Genomic DNA, 19,443 nt, shown 5'->3' with positions numbered 1-19,443 from the left:
AACGAACTGGATGAAGGGCGAGGAAAAATACGTAGACGGAAGCATGAGGAAAAGAATGAAGGAAAATACAGAGAAGTATGGGACACCGACATGGAAACTTCTAGACTACAGTAACAGCCGCGTGACAGTGAGAGACGAGGAGAGAAAATGGAACAAAAGCAGTATTGAAGAGATAACGGTTGACAACCGTCCAACTTGAAAGGCATCACACCACAGGTGCCCGAAGTACCACGAACCCAGGCAGGATAAATACAAGGAGAGCCTCTCCTGGAACCCCAAAGGGGGGCAGCGGAAGGCCAAAGGAGAAAGGGAAACGTGGGAGGCACCCGGAGGAAGAACACGAAGTCAAGAGAGAAGCAAGCCTGACTCCTGACCTCAGGGGGGCGGAGGGAGCTGGGAGCGAACGGGGCACGTGTTTCCGGAAGCATCCGAGAGACAGTAAGGAAAAACCGGGAATTCTATGCTCAGCGAAAGCGAACCTCCGAAGCGATCCCGACCTACGATTCAAAGCAGGTGTCGGGAGGCCGAGCAGCCTGCGGGGCGCTCACACACTGCCGGCGGGGAGTGGGGGGAGCGAGGGGGCCCATGCAGGAAAACACTACTTTCTTCAAAAGTTACACACGCCTTTCAACCCGCCGCGGCAGCCAGCACCCAGGCGGCCCTCGGGGTCCTCACTCCTGGCGCCGATGTCCTTGCACGGGCCACTCCCGCGGGGCACAGGGCTCCGTGCGGCCAAGAGGACGTCACGGAAATGACAGGTGGTCATAAAGACACGCAGCTTCCATCCCAGGCTCTCACGGACTCCTCATCCTGAGGATGATGGCTCTTGTGTGGTGAGGACACTCAAGCGGTCGGAGGCAGGGGTCTACATGGCCAAGAGCCGGGATCACCCGCTAAGCTGCTCCCGAATTCCTGACCCACAACAACTGTGAGAGATGATGCATGTTTGTGTTTTTTTTTTTTTTTTTCTTTTTTAAGCTGCTAAGTGTAAGGGTAATTAATGTGTTACACGAAGACAGGTAACGAACATGCCTATTAACCAGAAATTCTACCCTCAGGCATGCGCCCAAGAGTAACACACGGAGATGCCCACAAAAAGAACTGTATGCAGATATTCACAGCCGCTTTATTCATAATAGCTCAAAACTGGACTCTATTTAAATGTCCGTCACTAGGAGACTGGATAAACAAATTGTGGGACGTTCACACAATAGGATACTAGCCAGCAATAAAAAGGAACATGGATAAACCTCAATAACAGCGTGTTGAGCACAAGAAGGCAGTATGAATGAGTATAAGTAATATGACTGTTTACATGAAGTTCACAAAACACCCACGTACTCTACGGTGACAGAAGGCAGAACGTGGTTATGCTGGTGAGGCGGGGTAGGTATACGAGGAAGGCCGCTGTCTGAGGGAATGGAAATATTCTGTATCTCGATGGTACCTGAACAGACACAAGGTAAAAATTCACAGAACTACACATTTTATTGCATGTAAATAAAAGCTCAGTTAAAAAAAAAAAGATAAATTAAAATTAAGACATTTTCAGGTAGACAACCCTGTACCAGAAGAGGATACTAAAGCAAATACAAAATAGTGTTCTTCACAACGAAGTAAATGATCCCAGATGGAAGGTCAGAAATGCAGCAGGAATGCAGAGCAATGGAGAGAGTAGACATATGGAAGAAATCAACATGAATGTTCACTGTATAACAATAATAAATGTCCTGTGAGATCTAGAATTAAAATACACTATAGGAGCATGCAAGGCAGGAAGCAGAGAAATTAGATTTGAGACCCCTGTATTGTTGGAAAATGTGGTGAAAGTAATTTATGTTAAGACTCAAATAAGTCAAGGATGCATCAAGTAATTTCTAGAGTAAACACTTAAAGAATAATAAAGCAATGTATAATTACCAAGATAACAGAAGGGAGAAACATAGCACTAAAAACAAAACAAAATTCAATCCGAAAGAATATAGGGCAGGGTAAATAAAAAGCAAAGTGGAGAACCATAAGTTTAAACAGAAAGACATCAGTAACTATACGAAAGGTAAAATATACACTGAAATTAAAAGTCTAGTTGGGGAGTTCTGAGTCCAGCAGTGGCGCCGGTAACTTGCACCGGAATAACCGCCATCAACTGGTCAAGTGGAAAACCAGTGCTCCTGGCTAGAGGACCTCATTCGAGGCCACTGCTGTGGCTGGAAATAGAGTGGGAATGTCCTAGAAAGGAAGGAGCTGCAGAGGGGAGAGCCTTGAATCTATACATACACTCATCTCAAATCCACGGCTGACTCCGAACCGCGCACACACACGGGGGAGATTCCAAGGATAGCAACTCTCAGAAGGCTGGGAAAAAGCTGGGAGTCTGAATCCTGCCAACTCACAGGGGCCCAGAGAACACCCTGAATGAAAACCCACAAACAGTACCTGAGAGGAAAAGACAATATCCTGGGAAGAAGGATTTGCCATGAGGCTAATGGCGACACTCTGAGACAACCATCGTAACCGAGTGTAAGAGCTCCCTAATTTCACTGTCTGCTCCAGCAGAACTTAGCACTCCTCAACAGAAGATAAGAGAATCTAAGATCTCTGCAACCTATCTTCTGCAGTATCCAGTATATAAGAAAAAAATACTAGCTATGCAAAGCAGCGTGACCCAAGGTCAAGAGAAAAGAGTGAGGGGCGCCTGGGTGGCGCAGTCGGTTGAGCGTCCGACTTCAGTCAGGTCACGATCTTGCGGTCTGTGAGTACAAGCCCCGCGTCAGGCTCTGGGCTGATGGCTCAGAGCCTGGAGCCTGTTTCCGATTCTGTGTCTCCCTCTCTCTCTGCCCCTCGCCCGTTCATGCTCTGTCTCTCTCTGTCCCAAAAATAAATAAACGTTGAAAAAAAAAATTAAAAAAAGAGAAAAGAGTGAACAGCAATAGATCCTGAGCTGATCCAGATGTCGGCATTAGCAGACAGGCACTCTAAAAGAGGCTATTATAAATACAGTCAGGACTTAAAGAAAAAAAATCAGATCGAGTGAACAGATGGGGAATCGAAGCATATAAAATATAAAAAAGAATCCTATGAAACTCTACAATCAAGGATAGTATTTGAATAAAAATATACACTAGATGTACTTAAGAGACAGAAGAAAGGATCACTTGAACTTAAAGACAGATCAGAAAAAACAGGATCCTAAGAACACAAAGGAAAAGATGGAAAAAAACCAAAACAAACTCAGAAGCCCCAGGACTCAGTCATCTGTTAGATCATATCCAACAGGTTAATATACTTATAACTGGAATCCCATAGGCAGAGCAAAAGAATGGGGTAGACAAAACATTTAAAGAAATAATGGCTGGGGGGCCCCGGGTGGCTCAGTCGGTTAAGCATTCAATTCCTGATTTCGGTTCAGGGCACGATCTCATGGTTGGTGGGTTTGAGCCCTGCATAGGGCTCTGCACTGACAGCACAGAACCTGCTTGGGATTCTGTCCTCCCACCCCCCCAACCCTGCCCCTTCACTTGCTCTCTCTTCCTCTCTCTCAAATAAAATAAAATAAAAATAATGGCTGAAAATGTCCCAAATAATCAAATTTCTATTCTAAGAAACTCTGATCCAATGAATCCAGAGTATTTTATGCACCCAGCATATTATAGTGAACTGCTGAAAAAAAGAGAAAAAAAAGATAGCAGATCTTAAAAGCAGCCCCAAAATAAAAAGATTCATCACATATAGAGTAACAAAGTTAAGGATGATTATAGGCCCCTCAACAGAAACCATGAGACCAGAATATACAGAATAACATATTTAAAATCATGAAAGAAAAATCTGTACACTAAATCCCCAGGACTTACAACGGGGAGTTTGTACCTTCTGACCACCTTCACCCATTTCGACTATGTAACGTACGGCGTGGTACTATAGTTAATAATACTGTCTTGTGTATTTAGACTTGCTAAGAGAGTGACTTAAAAGTTCTCATCTCAAGAAAAAAAGCTTTTGGGACTATGCGTGGTGATGGGTGTTAACTAAACTTATTGCACACAACACAATAGGTACAAGTATCGAATCATTATGGTACACGACGGTAACAACAAAAATCGACCCAGAAATCTCTTAGCTAGCAAAAATATCCTTCAGAAGTGAGAATACAGTACAGGCACGACGTCTTCTGATAAACAAAAACTGAGGGAACCTGTCGCCAGTTGCCCGGAATACATGAAACACTAAGAAAGTTCTTAGGCCAAAAGGAAATGACGTCGGATGAAAACTCACTTCTCCAGGAAGGAATGAGCAGCAATGGATATGGCAGTATGTGTGTAAAATAACAAGAAATTAAAAAAAATTTTTTTTAAAACATTTATTTATTTTTGAGAGACAGAGCATGAGCAGGGGAGAGGTGAAGAGAGAGGGAGACACAGAATCCAAAGCAGGCTCCAGGCTCCGAGCCGTCAGCACAGAGCCCGATGCAGGGCTCGAATTCACGAACTGCGAGACCATGACCTGAGCCGAAGTCGGATGCTCAACCAACTGAGCCCCCCAGGTGCCCCAATAACAAGAAATTTAATGTCACAGTTGCTAGTTAGGTGGGCCATTCAGGTGGAGGGGTGGAGCGGCCCAGAGTGAGGTATGGCGGCTGGCCAAAGTCAGGAGTCCCCATCTGGGGAGAGGAAGGGGCCCTGGGCTCTGAGGGCCTGTGGAAGGCGAAGAAGCACCGAGAGCACAATGTTAATCATGCTTTCTTTACACCAAACAGCCAGTTGTAAAAAAAAAAAAAAAATAAAAAAAAAAAAGAAAAAAATTAAAACAGTCCTCAATTTAGAGAAAACTTAGGAGCACAGAATTTATCCTGAACCATGTGACAATAAGCTGCCTCGTTACCTCTGAAGGTCAGCAGGCATTTCCTAACAGCACGAATATTCTCCTCCATTAGCACAACGAGCCTAAAAATCATGAAATTAACGATACACCATCACCATGCATTTCTCAGAACCCATCTGAGTTTTGTCAACTGTCCCAGTGATCGAGTTTTGGGTAAAAAATCCAGTTCAAAGTCACATGTTGTAACTAGTGGTCATGACTCTTTAGCCTCCTTCAACCTGGATCGGTTTTTCAGTCTTTCCTTGACTTTTCTGGACTTTTGAAGATTACAAGCCTGTTGTTTAGTAAAATGTTTTTCTCAGTTTGAATTTCTCAGATGTTGGCTCACAATCAGACCCATCAGGGATGATCACAGTTGTAAAGTTCACTTAATGTAATTGTGGCAGCTATAGAATATGTTCCCGTTTTTGTGTTTCAACCCCCCCCCCCCCTTCAAGAGCGGAGCGCCATTCTGTGTGCTGCACATGTGGGGTGGGTAATGTGGTCACCTCTCTAATGAACAGAAGCCATGGCAGGGGACTCCTAAATGCGTCATAAAAGATACTGCAGACTGCCCCTCGCTCTCTTGTGGCTCGCCTGTCCTGGGGAAAGTTAGCGGCCTTGTTCTGAGGACATATAAGCGGACCTATATCTATGGAGAGGCTCACATGGCAGAGTTCTGAGGAGCTGAGGCCTCCAGCCAACGGCTGTGTGAGGGCACCATCTTGGAAGCAGATCCTTCAGTCCCAGCCAAGCCTTCATTTGACTGCGGCCCCAACTGACTGCAACACCACGAAAGACTCTGAGCTAGAACCATTACCAGCTAAGCCACTCAGATTCCTGATCCACAGAAAGGGTGAGAAATTAATTTGAGATAGACCAAAGAACTCAATGTAAAGCTAAAACTATGAAGGAAATATAGAAGAATATTGTGGAGACTTTGGGACAGGCAGAATTTTCTTAGAGAGGACCAAATAAGCATGAATCAAATAAGACAAAATTGAGGGGCACCTGGGTGGCTCAGTCGGTTGAGCTGACTTCGGCTCAGGTCACGATCTCCTGGTCTGTGAGTTCGAGCCCCGCGTCGGGCTCTGTGCTAACAGCTCAGAGCCTGGAGCCTGCTTGGGATTCTGTGTCTCCCTCTCTCTCTGCCCCTCCCCCGCCCATGCTCTGTCTCTGTCAAAAATAAATAAACGTTAAAAACATTTTTTTAAAATAAATAAAAAAGACAAAATTGATAGCGTGGACTTTAAAACTCCTCTTTACCAGAAGAACTCATTAAGGAAATTAAAACAAACTCCAAGGGTGCCCGGGTGGCTCAGTTAGTTAAGTGTCTGACCTCGGCTCAGGTCATGATTTTGCAGTTTGTGGGTTTGAGCCCCACGTCAGGCTCCATGGTATGAGCTCAGAGCCTGGAGCCTGAAGCCTGCTTCAGATTCTGTGTCTCCCTCTCTCTCTCTCTCTCTCTCTGCCCCTCCCTCGCTCATGCTCTGTCTCTCTCTCAAAAATAAATAAACATTAAAAAAAATTAAAAAATAAAAAATAAAACAAACCCTAAATGAAAATGGGCGACAGACCTGAATATTGAATATCACTTCATAAAAGACAGGCGAGTGACAAAAAAGCACACGCAAAGATACGTAACATTATCCGTCATCTCGGAAATGCAGATTAAGAGTGCAGTGAGATACCATTTTGATTCCACTAGGACAACTAATGTTAAAAAGACAGACAAATACAGGAGAGAATGTAGAACAGCTGGAATTCTACACATTGATTGATAGTGGGAGGGTAAAATGATACAACTACGTTAGACAACTGTCTGCAAACTTCTTATGAAATTATACATCCACCTACTCTGTGAACTAGAAATTCCAAACCTAGTTATTTACCCAAGGGAAATAAATGAAAACCTATGTGCACAAGAAGACTTGTAAAAGAAGGTTTACAGTATCTATGGTCACAATAGCCAAAACCTGGAAACGATCTGGAGGTCCAAAACCCGAAGAGATAAATTGTGACCTATTCATATGAGAACATCACTCACAAACTAAAAAATACGCAGTACTATAATACATGTAGCAACACAGCTGAATCTCCAAAACATTTGTTTTATGAAGAATAAACTAGACACCATTTATTTCATTTAGGTGAAATTCAAGAACAGGCAAATTCATCCATAGTGACTGAGATCACTACAGCTGCTGCTTAGGGGAATGAGACTCACAGAAGGAACTTTCTGAGGTGATGTAAATTTCTGGAGTTTAATTAGGGTGTTGGTTATATACACCCTACCAGATACATTACCAGAATCAAATCATAAGCTGCTTACAAGAGACCCACCTTAAATATAAAGATACAGAAGGGTTAAAAAACAAAAGAATGAGAAAATATGCAGCACGCAATTCCCAACCAAAAGAAATTATACTTCAAGGCAAAACGCACCCTAGAACTTAAAAGAGTACATTTCAGAATGTTAGAAGGTTTGCATTACCAGTAAGATATAAAATTCTAAATTTATAGGTACTTAATGTTTTGATAAAATGAAACAGAATGAACAGGATAAACAGACAAACACATAACCATGGTGAGAGTTTCTAATCCACTTCTCTCAGTAACTGCTGGATTTAGATACACTAAAAAACTAGCAAGGATAACAGAAAGAATAAACAACATGATTAATGAACTTGACCTAATTCCATTCATAGAATACAGCACCTAACAGGTGCACAGTATGCAAACTTTTCAAACACATATGGAATACGTGTTCCTAAAATTGACATATGCTGTGTCACATAGTAAACTGCATCATATTTTAAAGGACTTAAATCATAAAATTACATTGTCACCTCAGTACAATTATGTCAGTAATCATTAACAGAAAGTTAGAGAACTTCCTTATATTGGAAAATTGAGAAACACATCTAAATGACACTTAAAAAAAGGATGTAATCTTTTTTAAAAAAATGTTTATTTTTGAGAGAAAGCAAGCGTGTACACACACAAGGAGGGGAGGGGCAGAGAGAAGGGGTGTGGACAGAGAATCCAAGGTGGGTTCCATGCTGACAGCAAACCCATCAACCGTGAGATCATGACCGGAGCCGATGTCAGAAGCTTAACCGACTGAACCACCCAGCCGCCCCAAGGATGTAATCTTTTTGTTTTGTTTTTTTATTTTTTTACGTTTATTTATTTTTGAGAGAGACAGAATGTGAGTTGGGGAGGGACAGAGAGAAAGAGAGAGAGAGGAGACACAGAATCTGAAGCAGGCTCCAAGCTCTGAGCTGTCAGCATAGAGCCTGATGTGGGGCTCAATCTCAAGAACTGTGAGATCATGACCTGAGCCGAAGTAGGAAGCTCAACCGACTGAGCCTCCCAGGCGCCGCCCCCAACCCCCCCCCCCCCCGACAAGGATGTAATCTTACCAGAAAGTGAAAAACATTTTGAAATGAATGATAAGGAAATTATGATATACAAAAACTTGTTGGAATCAGCAAGAGCTATGGTTAAGGTTTCAAAATGTAATCGCTACAACTGGGGTGCCTGGGTGGCTCAGTCGGTTGAGTGTCCAACTCCTGATTTTGGCTCCGGTGGTGATCTCACAGTTCGTGAGACTGAGGTCCATATCGGAATCCCTGCTGGGGATGGTCTCTCTCTGCCCCTCCCCATCTTGCGGGCATGAAAAAAATAGGGACTGAGAATCAATGATATAATCATCTACCTCGAGACGTTAGAAAAGAGCAGCACATTGAATAGGACAGAAACAATCAAGATACGAGCAGAAATTAATGAATTACAAAGTAGACATAGTGTAGAGCCGATCAAGGGCAAAACTCATGTCAGAAATGTAAAAGGGGTATCAGTTTAGAATCTTAACATCTTTATGCGAATTGGAAAAAGTTTATGGAAGAGCCAAAATCCTTAAAAAACCCACAAGACTCCAATATCAAAACCAATACAAGAAGAAATAGATAATGTGTAAATGAATAATCTTACAACTCTGAAAAGAAATTGGCTCCTTAAACTCCACTCCACAAGGATGCCTAGAAGCCCAGATGGCATCACTGATGAATTTTGCTAATCACTTAAAAACTAAGAGCAATTTTATACAAACTCTTCCGTAGAAGAGTATCCCAACTCATTTTGTAAGAGAAGCAAAACCCTGACACCAAACTTGACATGCACATCACAAAATTATTACATGACAATCTTACTGAAACATACACAAAAAGCCCAAAAAATAGCGAACTAAATCCAGTGATATATAAAAAGAATAATACATCATGATCTAAGTGGATCTATTCCAAGAAAATTCAGCAGTGTAATTTACCACATTAACAGCGTAAAAGAGAATAATTACATGACTGATCCAGTAGATGTACAAAAATCTTTTGATAAACCCCACACTTGTTCATGTAAAAAAAGAAAAAAAAATCCCAGCAAATGATGTAAAGAAGGACACTCTGTAATAAGGCGCATGGACCAAAAAAAAAAAAAAAAAAAAAAAAAAAAAAAAAAAAAAAAAAAAAAACAAAAAAAAAAAAAAAAAAAAAAAAAAAAAAAAAAAAAAAAAAAAAAAACACTCAAAAACCAAAAAACCTACAGCAAATATATTTAATAGTATGACAGTGAAAGCTTTCCCCCTAAGATTAGAATAAGGATACCCAGGACCACATTTCTATTCAATATTGTACTGGAGATCCTACTCAATTCAATAAAAAAAAGAAATAAAAAGTTTAAGATTAGAAATAAGTACATTTCAAAACAGTACCATGTAGTATATTAACAGCATAAAATTGCTTTGGAACATCAAACCCTTAGAATAAATATAATGAAAAATGTGCAAGTCCACTATATAGAGAAGTAGAAAAAATACTGAAAGAAAATAAAGAAGCTTGTCTAATAAATGGAAGAATAATCAAGGTTCATATATTAGAAAATTCATTATCATCAAAATGTCATTTCTTTCCAAACTGATCTATAAATTCAGTGGAATGCCAATCAGAAACAGTGGAGATTAACATGTTGGTATGTGTGAGAATGGACAAGACAATTTTTTAATGTTTATGTGGAAATGCAAGGCAAGGCATTCTTGAAGAACAACACAAGGCCACATCATTGGACATTAAGACTCATTACAAAGATACAGAAGGGAAAAAACTGTGATATTGGCATAAGGACCCAGAAAAAAAGACCAACAGTCTCTTTAAAGGATCGTTGATCCATTCTGACTGAGGCCAAAAAAAAAAAAAGTATATTATGAATCTTGTAAGATGCAGGAGTGAAGAGTGAAACATATCACAGTAATAGCACAAAGCACAAGAGGGAAAATGAAAGTATATTCTTGTAAGGTTCTTATACCATATGTGAAAATTGTGTATTATCTGAAGGTAGACTGAAAAAGTACGTTGTAAATCCTAGTGCAACCACCAAAATAAAAAACAAAGAAACAGAGCTAACAAGCAGATAGTGGAGTTGAAATGGAATCACTAACATGGGCCAAATAGGAAAATACAGCAGGATGGTAGGTTTAAGCCAAACCATATTGATAGTTACAATAAATAAAAATGTTTTTTTCTTTTCAAATAAGTAAAAATGGTTTGTCTTTTTTAATATTTATTTTATTTTTGAGAGAATGCATGCATGCAAGTGGGGGAGGGACAGAGAGAGAAGGGAACAGAGGATCTGAAGCGGGCTCTGTGCTGGCTGAGAGCAGAGAGCCCGATGTGGGGCTCAAACCCACGAACGGTGAGATCAGGACCTGAGCCGAAGTCAGACGCCTAACTGGTTGAGCCACCCAGGTGCCCCCAAAATGGTGCAAATCAGTATTATGCAACATAGCTTCTTTCCATGAGAACTGAAAGATAGCTTGTATGACTGAGGAACTAAATTTTTTATATTAACTTAAATTCAAATAGCCACATGTGGCTTTGGCAACTGTGCTGGACAGTAAAGGTCTAAACACTCCAATTTAAAAGTAGAGACTGTCAGATTAAGCTGAAAAGCAGGACCCATAATGCTGTCTACGAGAAACCTCCTTCAAATAGATGATATAAACGGGTTAAATGTAAATGGATGGGAAAAGATACGCAAAACTAATCAACAGAGAGCTGAAGAGCCTGTATTAATGTCTAAAGTAAAATTCAGAATCAGGGCTATTATCAGGGAAAAAGATGTTTTATGATGGTGAGGGGGTCAAGTTATTAGGAAAAATAATGCGACACGTGGAAACACTCAGTCTAAGAGCTTCAAAATACATGAACAAAAATTGATTAAATTGAACAAAAGAGAAATAGACAAATTCTCAATTCGGGTTGGATTTCAAACACTCCTGTCACTGCAAATGAGAGGGGGGGGAAAACAGTAAAGATAAAGACATAAACAGTGCTGTTAACCAAGCTAACATTTATAGAACACATTTTTTTCTCGTGCACATGAACATTCGCGAAGACCATATTCTAGACCATAAAACAAATGTCAAATGTAAAAGGTTTGAAATAATAGTGAATACATTTTCTGACCACAATAGATTTAAACTAGAAATCAATAATCGAAAAATTTCGGGAAAATCCCTAATAATTAGAGGTTAGGGACTACTTCTCAACAACCAACAGGTCAAGCAAATCACAAGGGAAATACTCTGAACTAAATGAAAATGAAAATACAGTGTATCAAAATCTGTGGATTCACTTAAACCAGTTCTTACAGGGAAATTTACAGTTCTTTTTTTTTTTAATTTAAAAAAAAAATTTTTTTTTAATGTTTTTATTTTATTTTTGAGACAGAGAGAGACAGAGCATGAGCCGGGGAGGGGCAGAGAGAGAGGGAGACACAGAATCCAAAGCAGGCTCCAGGCTCTGAGCTGTCAGCACAGAGCCTGATGTGGGGCTCGAACTCATGGAGCGTGAGATCATGACCCGAGCTGAAGTCGGATGCTTAACTGACTGAGCCACCCAGGAGCCCCAATTTACAGTTCTGAATGCTCATATAATGGGAAAAAAAAAAAAAAAAAAGGCCCTAAAAATCAATATTGTAAACTTCCAGGTTAAAAAACTTAAAAAAAAAAAAAGAATTAGCCAAAATAAGCAAATGAGGAAAAAAAAGGAAACCCAAAGATAAAAGCAAAAATCAATGAAATAGAAAATATAGAAATATTAATGAAATAAGCTGGTTCTTTGAAAAGATCATTAAAATTAGTAAACTGGACAGATCCTAAAGATATTAAAACGATAATAAAATGTTTTAAATGAATTTTATGTCAATAAATTAAAAAATAGATACAACAGACAAATTCACTGAAAAACACAAACTACCAAAGCTTACTTGGGAAGAAATGAATACACCTGTATCTACTAAAGAAATTTAATCTGTTGTTAAAATTTTGTTTTTAATAATTAAAAAAAAATGTTTGAGAGAGAGAGAGAGAGAGAGAGAGATGAGGAGGGGCAGAGAGAGGGAGGGAGGGAGAGAGAATCTTAAGCAGGCTTCGAGCTGACAGCACAGACCCCAACGCAGGGCTCCAACTCACAAACCGTGAGATCAGGACCTGAGTGGAGATTAAGAGTTAGATGCTTAACTGAGCCAGCCAGGCGCCCCTGTAGTTAATTTCTCTGACAAAGAAAACTCCTTACTCAGTGGCTTCATTTGTGAATCACGCCAAACCTTTAAGGAAGAAATAACACCAGTTCTACATAAACCCTTGCAAAAAAGTAGAAAAGGAGAAAACATTTCCCAACTTATTTTATGAAGCCCTGATACCAAAACAAGAAAAAGACATTATAGAAAACTATAGATAATTCTTCACCTCATAGAGGCAAAAACCCTTAGCAAAATCTTAATAAATCAAACCCAATAATGTATTTTGGGGTGGGGGGTGAGAGATGGAGAGAGAATGAGTGGGGGATGGGCAGCCAGCAGTGAGCCCCATGTGGGGCTCGAACTCATGAACCATGAGATCATGACCTGAGCTGAAGTTGGACGCCTAACCGGCGGAGCCATCCGGGTGCCCCCAAACCCAATAATGTATTATATAACGCACAATAACCAAGTGAAATTTTTCCTAGGAACACATTTAATATTTTAGTATAGATTGTTGTTATCCACTATTTTAAGACTAAAAAAGAAAATAAGAACAGTTCAAAACATGTAAAAACAAAACACAAAACAAAACCCCCTGACAGAATTCAACATAATTCCTGATGAAAGATCTCACTGATTTAGGGATAGATGAGAACATTTTCTTTTCAACCTGACAGTGGGCACCTATAAAAAAACCTAGGGCCTAACCATCTAACTTAATGGTAAAAGATCCAATGTTTCCCACCCCAAGATCGGGAATAAGGTAAAGACATCTGCTCTTACCACTTCTCAACAAAGTACTGGAGGTCTCAGCTAATGTAATATGGCAAGCAAAAAAAAAAAAAAAAAGAATAAAAGACATACCGATTGGAAAGGAAGAGGTAAAACAGTCTATTACCTAGGACATGATTGTACACCTAAGAAAATCCCAAAGCATCGGGGCGCCTGGGTGGCGCAGTCGGTTAAGCGTCCGACTTCCGCCAGGTCACGATCTCGCGGTCCGGTCCGTGAGTTCGAGCCCCGCGTCAGGCTCTGGGCTGATGGCTCGGAGCCTGGAGCCTGTTTCCGATTCTGTGTCTCCCTCTCTCTCTCTGCCCCTCCCCCGCTCATGCTCTGTTTCTCTCTGTCCCAAAAATAAATAAATACGTTGAAAAAAAAATTTTTTTTAAAAAAAAAAAATAAAAAAAGAAAATCCCAAAGCATCTATGAAAAAAGTGCCTGAACTAAGTAAATTTAGGAAGTCACAAGATACAAGGCCAACACATATAAATAAAATTTATTCTATATTTCAGCAACAAACAATTAAAAATTGAATTTAGGGGGGTGCCCGTGTGGCTCAGTCGGTTAAGCGGCTGACTTTGGCTCAAGTCATAACCTCGCGGTTCATGAGTCCAAGCCCCACAGTGGGCCCTGCAGTGACAGTGTGGAGCCTGCTTCAGATCCTTTGTCTCCCTCTCTCTCTGCCCCTCCCCCACTCATGCTCCCACCCTCCCTCTCAAAAATAAAAACATTTAAAAAAATTGAGATTACAGGAAACTACCCCAAAAACCAAGAGCACACTTTACACACTGTATGTTAGCCAAATTGACAATAAATTACATTAAAAATAAATTGAAATTAGGGGCAGCTGGGTGGCTCAGTTGGTTAAGCACTGGCTCTTTTTTTTTTTAATCTTTATTTTGAGAGACAAAGTGTGGGGGGGGGGGGAAGGGAGGAACAGAGGGAGAGGGAGACACAGAATCCAAAGCAGGCTCCAGGCTCTGAGTTGTCAGCACAGAGCCCGACATGGGGCTCAAACTCAGGAATCACAAGTTCATGACCTGAGCTGAGTTGGAGGCTCAACGGATTGAGCTACCCAGGCGTCCCGCGGCTGACTCTTGCGTTCAGCTCAGGTCATGATCTCAGTCATGAGATTGAGCCTCGCGTTTGGCTCCATGCTGAGCATGAGTTTGCTTGGGATTCTCTCTCTTCCCCCCTCCTCTCTCTCTCCTTCTCTCTCTGCCCCACCCCTGCTCGTGTGCTTGCTCTCACGTGCCCTCTCTCTCTCTCTCTCTCTCAAAATAAATAAATAAAAACTGAAATAAAAAAATTCCATCTGCTAATCATAAAAACAAACTACTTGGGAAAAATTTAACAAAATATGTGCAAAGCCTGCACACTGACAACTAAAAAACTTTGTGGACAGAAATAAGAAATAAATTAGTGCACAAGTATGCCATGTTTACGGATAAGAAGACACAATATTGTTAAGATGTCGACTGTCTCCAAATTATTCAGTAGATTAGCTATATTCCCAATGACAATTTCAGGGTTTTTTTGTTTTTCTTTTCTTCACAAATTGGGCATTACGATTCTAAAGTTCAAACAGAAATATAAAGGACTGAGAGGAGTCAAACAGATTTTTAAAAATATGAATACAATGGCCGTACACTGCCTGATTTCAACATTTGCAGATTTCAAGATGTCTACAAATCTACAGCAACCAGGGCCACGTATCGTACTAGCACTACGATACACAAATGGATCCATGCAACAGAAATGGACCTACACATACATACTAATTTTTGACAGAGGCGCCAAGGTAATTTAATTAAATAAATGCAGAATTCATCATTAACAGATGTTGCTATAATGACTAGACTGACACATGGGAAAAAATGATCCTTGACTTCCTTCGCACAGTAAACTACAGCTAGTAGAATTAAGTCACAAACTAAGATTTCAAACATAAAGGCGTAAGAACTCTAGACAAAAGCATAGGAGAAAATCTTGATGATTTTGGATGGATGTGTAAGACACAAAAAACATGAACTATAAAAATAATTGATACACTGGACTTGATCAAAAAACACCTTTGCTCTTTAAAAGAAACTGTAATCAAAAGTTTAAGAAGAAAGTTTTTGAAGTGTGGAAGTTAACTAGTTGTTGGCGTTGAGGGAAGTGAGCGGCGGGGGGACGGCAGCAACTATGAGGCGGGAGAACAGGGCATAGCGGGGGGGGGGGGGGGGTGGCCAGGTCCTGGAGTTCAGGGGAGGCTCCAACACCACTTACCAGGTGTTGGTGTGCTGGAGGGCAACCCTTGTCTTCCCTAGTTCTCTTCCTCCGTGATCATGCTCCCTTGTTGTCTTCTCCTCTCCCGCCCCCCAACGCTTGTTTTGCAAATGGAGGTCTTCCCCAGCAGTGTCCTGCTCCCCACGTTTCCCACGAGCGCTCTCATCCCCCCCACAACTCAACTTCACCTGTGCACTGTAGTCTCAAGTCAGCTTCTCCAGGCTTCCCCTTAGGGCCAGGCCCATATTTCCAACCCGTGATTTGGACCTCGTCCCCTGCAGAACTTGGTAGCCATCCCTCTTCCCGTCCTAAGGCCCTCACTCCTCCCACACTCATGGGCCTTCCCTAATGGCCACATATGTCATACAGGGTGGGGTGAGGGGAAGCATGGGCCCTAGGCGCCATCAGGCCTGGACTTAAATTGGAGCTTTCGGTGGAAAATGGGAATTTAGACATTTTGCCCCTCTACCTCCCTCTGCACCTATGCCCTCCGTCCATCTTTGGGAAATGGAAATTAAAACCAGAGTGAGGTACTACCATGCACCCTCCAACACAGCTAAAATTAAAGACTGCATAATCCACTCATCTTCCAATTTTTAAACAGGGCTTCCAAATGCGTTACACCTCCACCGTTTCCCTTGAGAATCAGCCATTCCTTTTGTTTGGCCAAGCCCCGTTACCTATCATGCTCTCAGCACACGCCCATGTTTCTCTTTTGTAGCACAGATAAAGGTCCAATAAATCACTTCCTGCACGTTAGTTTTAGGATGTATCTCTTTCCTCCTTGTAGGGAAGGTCCACCAGGGCAGGAACCGATTCTATCTACATTAGGGGTTGGCCAACTTTCTGAGAAGGGCCAAACAGCATATATTTTTAACTTTCTGGGCTACAGGACCTTAGTCACAACTATTCAACCCTACCATTGTAGCCAGAGAGCAGTGGACACAGTATGTGCGTAAGTATGTGCGTATGTATGTGCGTAAGTACGACTGTGATTCGGTAAAGTTTTATCTATAGAAACAGCAGGGAGGCCAAAGGTCCAGTCTGCTGACCCCTGGCTTAAATTACCAGCACCCAGTCCAGCATGTGGCATATAGAAAGCGCTCAGTGAATAAAGAAAAAAGAAAAAAAAGCCCTTGTTTCTTGTTTTTGTCAACTCGATGGAAACCAGTACGGAGGGAAGGTGGTTTTGGTGGGATGCTGGGGGTGGAATGGAGACAACAGTAGGTCCAAGAGGGAACAGCAGTTGAGGCAGCAGCAACCTCTCTTCCAGGAGTTCCCGCCACCGGCACGGCAGGCTTGGGAAATGGTATGGTCTTAGGACCGGGTGAGTCGGGGACACCTTTGCAGGCCGTGACAAGGAGGCGGAGCGCGGGAAGAAGAAAGGGACAAGTGGTGATGAGGGGGCTCCAGGGCTCGGGTGTGAGGGGAGCTGGTCACAAAAGGAGGAAGATACCTGCGGAGGCCGAGAGAAAAGAAACCAGGACAGGTGGAGGGAAATGAAGGGAAAACCTCATCTTCCTCTTGCCTGTGAAACGTGAGCCAAGACCTCCTGGCGAAGGGAGCGGGAGCCAAGGTGGGGAACCCCAGCGTCCGCCAGCCTGGGGAAGTGGACGCCCAGGACGGGGCTGCCGGCCACACCACCACCACCGGAACCATACCCCTCCTGTTCTGTCTCCTCGCCTGAGAGAGCACTTTTCACCAAGGTGGTGTCTGCGTATTCCAGACACGTGTTTCCAGCTCTGACCTGGTGTGAAACGTGTCACGCACTGAGTCACCAGCACTACTTGCTATCACTTCCTGTCACTTCGCTTTCCCAGGCAGGTAGCAACAGGCAGGCCCGAAGGCGGATGAGGTCACGTTTTACACAAGTGCACATACGCAGTTCTTTCTTGAAGGATACAGAAAGGCATTTTAATTTCAAAACGATAGTGGTGGTTTCACCTCCATGCCCGCAAAGGGGATTGTGTACGTTGTAAACTGTTTCTGCAGGAGCACTGAATGTTTCTTTAAATGGAAGATACCATTTGATTGGGGGTTTGCAATAAACATAGCATAGAAGCTATTTAATTTTATAAGCCCTGCACAGTAGTAAAACCTATAAGACACAACTTCTCACAGCAAAAGTCTTAATATCACAATACTTAGTTGCCCTGAAAGGTTTTCTCACAGTCAAAAACCTATATAGCCAGTCAGTTTCACTTACCCCAAGAGCCAGACACCAGGAAAAAGCTGCCAGTTCAACATTAATGTATTAATTCATGATTCCTACTTGCACAGGAATGTATGAGAAGGAGACAGGAGCAGTGGTGACGCGGCCAGAAGCGCTGTCCTGGGCGTCCACTTACCCATGTGCCAGCCCTCCCGGTCTGACAGATGCCTCCCACTTTTCAGGAAAAGAACTAAAACCATCTAAGTATCTTTCGGTTGATGTCCCTGAAAGAGTATTACCAGGACCTCTTTCTTTTCTTCTGCTTTATTTCAAGACGTAATTGTCGTTCATATTTACAGACTGAAGTACACTCTACCTGAAACTGTAACTTGTATTTTTAGTTTGAAGTGTTCACCTCACAAATCAAAAGACAACTTTCCCAAAACACACCGGTCCTCACTGTACTTTCAAGTCCTTCCAGAGATGATGGGAGACTGCCACCGGTGAACGCATACCCACTCCCTCTCCCGTAACACACTTGTTAATTTGGAAGGACTTCCAATACACCTTTAGCTACATATTCAACAGATTTAATCTCTTACCCTATTGTTGGGTTGATGTTTGGATCAAAACTGTCTTCCACGAACCGCCATACGATGCTCGATTTACCTACACCTGTATCCTGAAAGAGAAGGGAGACACACAAATAAATCTCCTTGCTTGCAGACAGCGAAAACTACATTGGGCCATGGGTTCAGGATTTCAGAAAAATCACTGTACATGCTAAGTTTCAGAAGTTAAGAGACACAAAGAAGGTTTTCATAAACATCCAGCGGGAGTAATTAGATTTCAAAATGCACTGCAGGAGAGGGGTTCTGCAGTTTTTAGGAGCCATTAGAATCTTCTGAAAAACCCAAAGTTGCTGCTTAGTGTGAAAAGTGACAAACTCTCTTGTTAACGTGTATAAGTAAACTATGAACTCTTGAATTCCTTCTGAGTAATCCCTGATAAATCACAGCCCCACCCTATTTGGGAAGGGGGAAGGCTAGTGATTGGAATCCCTTTCACTCTCTAAAGCAGCAACTCAGGCAAGAGAGCATTCACTGCGCAAAGCGGGATCTCAAGAGGCAAAGTTGCCCTGACAAGGCAGGAAGCTGAAGCTTCCAACTAGTTCTTGGAGTTTCGTGATCTGAACTTTCCCCCAAGAAACTAACTCTGCGAGACGGGGGCGGCGCCCCGCCCGCGCGAACCCACAAGTTCAAAAACTCCAAACAAACCAGAAAGGAGAGGACGCTGCTTGTAAAACCTGAAGACCTGCTATTGGTTTCACTCTGGAAGACTTGGCCAACTTCTAACTAGTACCTTAGTAGGAAACTATTTGGGAGCTGCTCTCAACCTAGATGCAACGGAGAGGCAGGGAAGGCTCCTCACCCTCTGGGGGCGGGAGGAGTCCTTGGGCTCCAGGGAGGAACAGGGGAGAGGGTCCCTCCGGCCAGTAGGACCCTCAGGGGCGGGTGGCAAGGGGGGCAAGGATGACCCGGGGGCCGGAGGGAGGGTCCCGGGGCAAGTCCCGCACGGAGGCTGGGGGAAGGGGCGGAGGGGACTTGGGCACGCTTGGGTCCTCGGCCTGCCCGGCCTCCCGCGGCCCTCCCGGCCGGCCAGCCGCCACTCACCCCCAGCAGACACACTTTGAGCTCCCTCAGCGCCATGGCCCGGGAGCCAGGGGCGCGGGCCCGCCGCCGCCCTAAGTTGAAGAGGGAGAGGCCGGGCCCAGCGCGAGCATCCCCCGGCGGCGCCGCCGCACG

At 42.8% G+C, this 19,443-nt stretch overlaps 1 protein-coding gene across 5 annotated transcripts in view; it reads right to left on the bottom strand.

Annotated features, from left to right (window-relative positions):
- RAB22A (RAB22A, member RAS oncogene family) overlaps positions 1-19,437 on the bottom strand; it is a 66,590-nt gene extending 47,153 nt beyond the window's left edge. For all 5 annotated transcript variants that reach the window (XM_040459727.1, XM_040459726.1, XM_040459725.1 and 2 more), the window contains exons 1-2: positions 19,312-19,437; positions 18,241-18,320 (exon numbers count right to left, since the gene is read on the bottom strand). In XM_040459727.1, coding sequence (XP_040315661.1) covers positions 18,241-18,320; positions 19,312-19,347 — 116 coding nt within the window. In that variant the 5' untranslated portion in view covers positions 19,348-19,437. The remainder of the gene's footprint in view (positions 1-18,240; positions 18,321-19,311) is intronic.
- Between the last annotated feature and the right edge of the window lie 6 nt (positions 19,438-19,443).

The sequence above is a fragment of the Herpailurus yagouaroundi genome, unplaced genomic scaffold (assembly GCF_014898765.1).
Source record: "Herpailurus yagouaroundi ecotype Mexico unplaced genomic scaffold, PumYag 246, whole genome shotgun sequence".
Classification (NCBI taxonomy): domain Eukaryota; kingdom Metazoa; phylum Chordata; class Mammalia; order Carnivora; family Felidae; genus Herpailurus; species Herpailurus yagouaroundi.
Note: the sequence above shows the minus strand (reverse complement) of the source record. Positions and strands in the feature narration are given on the sequence as shown.